At 49.5% G+C, this 7,879-nt stretch overlaps 1 protein-coding gene across 1 annotated transcript in view; it reads right to left on the reverse strand.

Moving 5' to 3' along the window:
• Positions 1 to 7,530, reverse strand: part of ENOX2 (ecto-NOX disulfide-thiol exchanger 2) — an 18,477-nt gene extending 10,947 nt beyond the window's left edge. The window contains exons 1-6 of the mRNA XM_031063433.1: positions 7,399 to 7,530; positions 5,198 to 5,329; positions 3,480 to 3,635; positions 2,570 to 2,776; positions 1,755 to 1,988; positions 12 to 224 (exon numbers count right to left, since the gene is read on the reverse strand). Of these exons, the coding sequence (XP_030919293.1) occupies positions 12 to 224; positions 1,755 to 1,988; positions 2,570 to 2,776; positions 3,480 to 3,635; positions 5,198 to 5,294 (907 nt within the window). The 5' untranslated portion in view covers positions 5,295 to 5,329; positions 7,399 to 7,530. The remainder of the gene's footprint in view (positions 1 to 11; positions 225 to 1,754; positions 1,989 to 2,569; positions 2,777 to 3,479; positions 3,636 to 5,197; positions 5,330 to 7,398) is intronic.
• Positions 7,531 to 7,879: the final 349 nt, after the last annotated feature.

The raw sequence follows: 7,879 nt of genomic DNA on the forward strand, positions 1-7,879 counted from the left end.
ACTCTACTCACACTGCACCAGGATCCCTGAGAGAGCCAGTTTGAACTTCTCTTTAGCTTCTTCCATCTCCTTCTCGTGAGCTGCCTTCTCGTTGATGAGCCTGCGTATGTGGCTGTTGGCTGACTGGATCATGGAGTAGAAGTTGTTGGCAGTTCTCCTGTTCACTTCCCCGCGTTCTATCCAGGTCAGCAAGGTCTGGATGGCTTCCGAGAACTTGGTGTCATCTGCAGGAAGAAAGGACAACTTTACACCACAGCTCTGGGGTGGCCTGGGCAGCTTTCAGGTCCTTTCCTCAGAGCTGAACTGCTCCTTCAAAGGTCAGCATCCTTCAGGTGACTCATCACAACTCCTGGGAGCAGGGAAGGATCTGAACACGTGGCGTACAAAGGAAGGCAAGTCCAGCACCAAGCTGATGAGCAAATCACCTGCTGAGGTGCAGCAAGAGGAGGAACAAGCACTAGAAACTTACTGGAAAACATCACATCTACTGAGATGGAACCTTTTGTGAAAGGAGACGACCTCCAGCTCCAAAATCATCAGACCACACATGAATCTCAGGCTTCCAAGAAGGTCTTACATTAGTCCTTCCAACCAAAATTATGTGGAAGAAACTTGTACTGAACAGTTTTGATTTGCACAAGTTTCCTGCACTCAACAGGTTTGTTCAGCCTTGGGAAAATAAGATTTAAGGGAGACCTCATCACTGAGTCCTGGGGAGGGCTATGAAGATGGAAACTCCTCTTTCACAAGAGAGGCGTGTGGAAAGGATGAGGGGGAATGGGTACTCCTGGAGACAACTTTTCACAACAGCAGCATTGTCAAAGTGCTGGACTCCCCAGTACCAGAGGCTTTCAAGACTAGGTTGGGCAGAGTGTTGGGCCATCTGGTCTAGACCATGCTTCTGCCAAGAAAGGTCAGGCCAGGTGAGCCTTCAGGTCCTCTCCCATCCTGAGATTCCACAATCATGACTCAAGCGCAGGGGTGTTCCAGATTGCAAGGCAAGATGTATTCTATTACCATCTGTACGCCAGTTGTCTTTTGTCAAGTGGGCAGTTTGCCTTACCTCTCTCTTTGAGTGACCACATTCACACCTCCCTCGGGAGGGGACATCTGCTGATAACAGCTATTGAATGTCACTGCATGGCTGATAAGAACTGTAACATCCCATTGTGAGATGTGAGCCCAGAGGGAGGAGCCAAGCATTGCTACCCAGATATAATCCAGGGGTTTTGAGACACCAGCACGGCTTTCTCCCCTGGATGCCCCAGAGGAACAGCAGCTGCCACTTCTTCCACTGGATCTTCGAAGGAAGAATACATCCTTCTCTACAGGATCCCTGCTCCAGCAGAACCACCCCTGACACTGCAGGAGGGCTGCAGCCACAATTCCAATGGGACTGCTGCCAACACCCTGACCCACAGGGTGTCAGGTTGGGTTCTGACTCTGTCAGTGTTGTTTTAGTTTACTGCATTATTTATTTTATCCTCTTCTTTTTCTTCCCTATTAAAGAACTGTTATTTCCTGCTCCCATATTTTTTGCCTGAGAGCCCCTTAATTTTAAATTTATAGCAATTCGGAGGGGTGGGAGGGGTTTACATTCTCCATTTCAGGGGAGGCTCCTGCCTTCCTTAGCAGACTCCTGGCTTTCCAAACCAAGACAAGGGGGTTTTTGACAAAAGAAGGAAGATGGCGGCAGAGCTGCTGTGTGCTGACCCCTGGAGAAGACAGAGCTCTCCCCATCCAGCCCCTCTCACCTTTGAGCTTCTCGGCCACCACGCTGCACTCGTGGTCGGAGTAGTGGACGACGGGGGGCGGGGAGGGCGGGCGGAAGCGCTCCTCGGCCAGGCGGCGCCGGTGCCGCTCCTCGCGCGCCAGCATGCGCTGCTTGCACTCCCACTCGTACAGGTCATCCCGCGCCTGCGCAAAGTCCACGTGCAGCCGCCCCGTGTCCTTCTTGTCCGTGCTGGAGCCCAGCCGGATGCGGTAGCCTGGCAGGAGGGAGCCTGGTCAGTAGGGCAGGGGACTTACCTGAGGCTCCCATGGCTAAAGGAGCCCAGAGGGTTTGGCTAACAGGGAAAAAAAACCCACCAGGACGAGCCAACCAGCCAAATAAAACCCCACCAGGACAAGCCAACCAGCCAAATAAAACCCCACCAGGACAAGCCAACCAGCCAAATAAAACCCCACCAGGACAAGCCAACCAGCCAAATAAAACTCCACTAAGGCAAACCAACCAGCCAAGTAAGTCCAGTCCACCAGTCAGCAAATTAGGAGCAAATGTCCATTTTTTAGGCACTATATACAGAATTAGCTGGATACTTATCCATGTAAGATGAAAATAGACTCTGCACCTCAGCCCAGTGTTTTGTAAACATTTTCAGGTGACAAAGCACTGCTGCCTTTCCTCTCAAGAGCTGTTTTCATATATTTAAGCAGAAATGCAATGGCAGCAGAAGGCAAACTGACACAGCATCAGAGAAATCTGCCCCAATTCTATTGTTCTGCCTATAACATACCACCACAGTCTGTCCCAGAATTTTAAGCTTCCCTCTGAGCCAAACACACCCACCAGACAGGTAAAGTGCCTTGTCCACCATGAACTCCTCAGCAAAGCGGATGTGGCAGAAGTTCTTCTTGCTCTTGCGGATAGCTATGACCTCCCCACACTGCTCAAACACCTCCATGATGATCTGCTCCGTCCCGTTTTCCGGCAGGCCTCCAACAAACACTGTCTTGCACCCTGGGGGCCTCTCTCTCGTGGCTGGAGGGGGAAGATCTGAAGAGAGAAAGCAGAGCAGGTCAGGTTTTGGGTTGCCAGAACACACTCCTTCCACCTGCTCCTCTCTCCTGAGAGATGACCACACCTTCCTGGCTTCCTCCCAACACACTCCTGGCTATGCCACACTCAGATTTACGGAGTGGATCCATAGCACTGCTGAGGTGCTGGATAAAAATAAGCACATTCACCAGCATGTTTGCAAAAAGAAGATCTTGGGAATCTAGAGCCCTCCAAACACTCTCCTGAGTGCAGAAGGTTCACTAAGCTGCTGTCAAAGAACATAAGCAGCACCAGGAGCTCCCAACTTCATCGTGGAAGGTGCCTCAAAATCACAGCTTAAAAAACTGTCCTAATGTAAATAACACATAAAAAACATACTCAGGAGATTCTTTGTGCTGCAACTGCACACACTCCAGACTTGTGTGCTTGAGCTACACCTCACACTGCACACGAGAATCAAACCATGAGGACTTCAAACACTCAGTGACTGGAATGGCTTCTTCCCCAGACCTTATAAATCTAGCAGCTGAAAAGGCTATTTCTGAAAATGGCAAACAGTGACAAGACCAGGCTTTTCCTGTTGCTCTGTCACCCTCTTGCCAGCAGTGAGTCCCAGGAATGGCCCTTTTCTCACACACACACGTGGGTTTAGATAAACAAAGGGATACCCTATAGAGACAAAGCACAAGGAGACAGTTACGTGGGTTAGGTGGGAAGAGAGTGCAGCTCTTGCAGTGGATGATCTCCTTCACAGCCGGCATGTCCGGAGGGATGGGAGGTGGGACAATCCCCAGGCCTGGCATCATGGGGTTGATTGGAGGGATTCCAGTCATCATTCCAAGAGCAGGATCAAAATCTAAATGGGGGAGAGAATAAGGGAGTCAAGCGTGGGGGGTAGAGTCATACAGTGACTGTGAGCTCTGACAGCAAATGGGGAACACTCCCACGCGTGCCGGTGAAAATCAGCAGCATGCCAACATCAAACTTTAGATCTGCGCCCTTAAAATAATGTTTTAAAACTATTTCATTGCTCGTTGCCACAGTCATGTAACTTTTCTCTGTTAAAATAAATTGTTTCCTTCTCTCCTCTGTAGACACTGGCTCCCATCTAATGTCCAACCCTTCCCAGAGAGGTCTGTCCACAAAAAGACACCTGTGACATATGGAAACAGTGGAAAACCTGACCCAGTTTGGTTGCATTAAGTAGTTCAGCAGCACAGACAGTTGTGACACAGGCTTAAGGGCATCAGGAAGAATTTGTACATGGAAAAGGTTGCCAGGCATTGGAAGGAGTGGAAGCCCCATCCCTGGAGGTATCCAAGGATGTGGCACTCAGGGCTCTGAGCTGTTGACAAGGTGGGGATCAGTCACAGGTTGGACTCGATGTGGAGGTCTTTTCCAATGTAAATGGTGCTGGGATTTAGGGCATCATCTCACCAAGCAGACAAGTGCAGCAATTGCAGCAGCTAAGAACCTGCCATTTCCTTGGTACTTTGAAACACAATCACAGCAAAACCACACATCTGAGGCCAATCCTCTGCCACCAACCGGCGTTTTTGGAGGAAGGAACAAGAAACCTTCCTGTTCCAACTGTGAAACATGGATGTAGGACTACATGGGACTTGTATCCTTATCCATGGGATAGGCCTGTGTTGATTTTTCCTTCATGGAAGAATGTCAGTAGGAGAATGACACAGAAACAGCATCTCCACAGCAAAGCCAAATGTGAAACAAGGCCTTGGGAACAGGAGAGAACTCTATTACTGTGGAGAGAGTTGGGGCTGTTCAAACTGGAGGAGAGAAGGTTGTGCTGTCTGCCAACACAGACATTCCCTCCCCAGGTGAGCAGACAGGTCTTATGGCAGGGAAAACATCCTTCTTAGTGCAGCAAAGCACTGGAACAGTCAGTTCCATTCAGGACTTTGATGTCCAGCATCCTGCACTGCTGGGAAACCAGGCACAGCTCAGCTCTGTTCCTGCAGGAGCTCTTTCATCCAGTACAAGATGACTCAGTCATGCACATGTATTTCACACTACAAGATGGTCATTTCTGGACCAGAATTCTCCATTAATTTCTGCCCTATCCATTTTGCTACCCTGTTGCTTTCCTCTTCATCTTCTTCCCTTTCTTACCAGCCACTGCAGTTCAGTTTAGAGTAACATGCTCCTGGATACCACTGGTTTCCTGACCTCTGTGTGACATCCTCCTGCACCACTGCAGGATACCTAGCGGTACCCCACAAAAACTATTATTTCCATCAAAATACATGTATTCTCATGTCCTCTCAATTCAGGTCTCTAAATAGATCACTTGCAGCATGAATGCATTTCAAACACAGGTCAGTGTGTACATGGTGGGTGTCTACCCAGCCACAGCGCAACAGGCTGTTCCCACAGAGCTGTGAAGGCTCAGCTCACCAGGCAGGAGGGGCTGTCCTGTCATGCCCATGGGAGCCATGCCCAGGTTGTTCATGGCGGTGGCCCAGGCAGTCGGGTCGGACATTGGCAATCCCATCAGAATGGAGTCCAGGCTCAGATTTCTGCCACCATCTGTTGAGAGGAACATAAAAGTGATTAAGGGCTTAGAGCAGATCTCAGCTCTGCCCAGCTAGGCTCTGCAGTGTCAGCACCCAAAACCAGAACTAAACCCACTCGCAGGGAAGAGACAGTAAAAAAAAAACCACCAGTGCTGTGAGTCTGGAGCAGCTGGGTCCTGGAAAACGCCTTAAAGCACCTCAGTTATGGTTCATCCACTGCAATTAACAGCTCTAAGGGACCTTGAAGGAGCACTGATTAAGGGTAAGGAGACACTGATTCCTCACAAGAGATTTAGGAACAAAGGACACATCCAGCAGGTATAAACTGTCAGACTGCACTGAACTGAAGGGAGCTGTCCCAGCAGGATCCTCCCACTGCCACTGAAGTGCTCTGTCAGCTCTTCAAAACCATCCTTGAACTGTGCTGTAAAGTCCCTGATTCTCCTTCAAGGACTTTTAACTGTCCAGGGAAACAGCTGCATTTCACCCTCTCTTTCTGCAGCTGAGGGCTTTGCACATCACCTTCTTTCTTGTTGGGGAAGATGAAACAGGAAAGCCTTACAAATATGATTGTCTGGCAAAAGATTTTGAGAATATTGAAACTATAAGCAAGATTGAAATGAAAGCAAGCTTTGAGATCCTTTAGTTACTGACCAACTGGAAAACAACGGTGTGGCCGACTAAAGGTAATCCCCTTTTGATGAAAAAATCCCCTCTGCTTGCAGACAGGCCCAAGGGTCAGAGCAGTCCCTGCCAGCTTGGCAGAAGGGGCCCAAAGAGGAGGTTTTAGGGTTTAAAATGTAACACAGTGTGGTAATGTAGTGATTCTTATAGGCTGTATGTAAATGCTATAGGATTTGTATATTGTACTAGATTGGTTAGTGAGAATTAGAGAATTCAACACAGAAGAAGATTTATTGTATTGTAATGAGAGCTTTGCTCTCTAAGCTCTTGTCTCTTAGCTCGTGCCTTTTACACTCTTACTCTCTTACACTTTTACTCTCTTACCCTCCCATCCTCTCTCCCCCTCTCCTCTCTCAGGCCTGCTCTGAGCTGTGCCTGGCAGCTCCCAGCAGGGCCCTGCACCCAGGCCCTTTGCAATAAACCCCAAGTTCCTGACCTGGCTGCAGAGATCTCTCGTCTCCATCTGTCCCAACCATGCTACCCATGATCAATCCTACACCTTCTGCCTCAGGTGCAGCCTCATCCTTCCCTTCTGCACCTGGAACCTCCCTAGGGAAGTTCCCACCTCATTCCCACAGACTGCTCTGTGCATGCTGTAACATCCCACCTCCATAGCACAAGCAAGTGCCACATTTCCCCAGTCACACTGGTGGGGTTGCAGTTTTCAGCCACAATATAATCTGCAAAGGCATTATTCTGTGTTCCCTTTTTTCCCAATGCTCTGTGAGAAATCCTGAAGCTGGCATCTAGGAAGTTTTCCTTGCAAGACTCCTTGATCTGACATTACAATATCATACAGTTCTTTTAACACTTTGTTTTTATGACATTATCTTAAATGTGAATGTCTCCAGTCATTCAGCCTGAGGGGTCTTATCCTGCTTTTAATTAAGGTCATGATTTTAATCTTGAGATTCTGTTCAATTAGGAAAATACATCTATTTGGACAAGTATAGAGAATCACAGAAGGGTTTGGGTTGGAAGGGACATGAAAAACCATCCCATTCCAACCCCTGCCATGGGCAGGGACACCTTCCACTGTTCCAGGCTGCTCCAAGCCTCACCCAACGTGGCCTTGGACACTGCCAGGGATGGAGCAGCCACAGCTGCCCTGTGCCAGGGCCTACCCACCCTCACAAAGAACAATTCCCTCCCAATATCCCATCCATCCCTGCCCCCTGGCAGTGGGAGGCCACTCCCCACTCTTCTATCACTACATACCCCTTGGGGAGACCCCACAGTCCAAGCCTGGCTCCAGGCACAGCGGTGGGGCTGCAGCAGCACACAGCTCCCCCTGCCCACCCTGCACAGCCCCAGCCCTGGATCCAGGCCACCCTTCACAGAACCCTTGAGTCCTGCCAGCAATGGAGCTGGGAGCAGCAGGAGCTGGGAGCAGCTCACCTGGGGGAATGCTGCTCCTCTTCCTCTTTCCCGGGCCACTTCCATCCTCAGCCGGGCTGTCCGACAGCCGCGGGCCAGCGGTGCTGCCCAGCCCCAGGGACTCGCTGCTGGCAGGGTCAAAGGACAGCTCGTTTAAACCTGAAAGAGAAAGCACACTTAGGGACTTAAAGTGGTTTGTGATGCTTTTGGATCACTGTAGTGAGAGAAATGCCCAGTTCTGGGCACAAGTAGCCCTCCAGGCCTTGAAGGAATCCTGACTTCTGGATTCTGATCTGAATGTTACACAACAAAATATTACTCACCAGCACCAATTCTACCACCCACACAAATCAAACTGCCTGAGTGTAAGCCAGGGGTGCATCTTCCCTGGGCTGAGCAGCATTTCAAGCCTGGAAACTCAAAGGACAGAATTTTTCCCTATTTCTTCAGTCCAGAAACACACTGTTAAAAATTATTTCAGTTTCACCAGTTGAGAATTCAG

Source organism: Geospiza fortis, unplaced genomic scaffold (genome assembly GCF_000277835.1).
Source record: "Geospiza fortis unplaced genomic scaffold, GeoFor_1.0 scaffold412, whole genome shotgun sequence".
Classification (NCBI taxonomy): Eukaryota; Metazoa; Chordata; class Aves; order Passeriformes; family Thraupidae; genus Geospiza; species Geospiza fortis.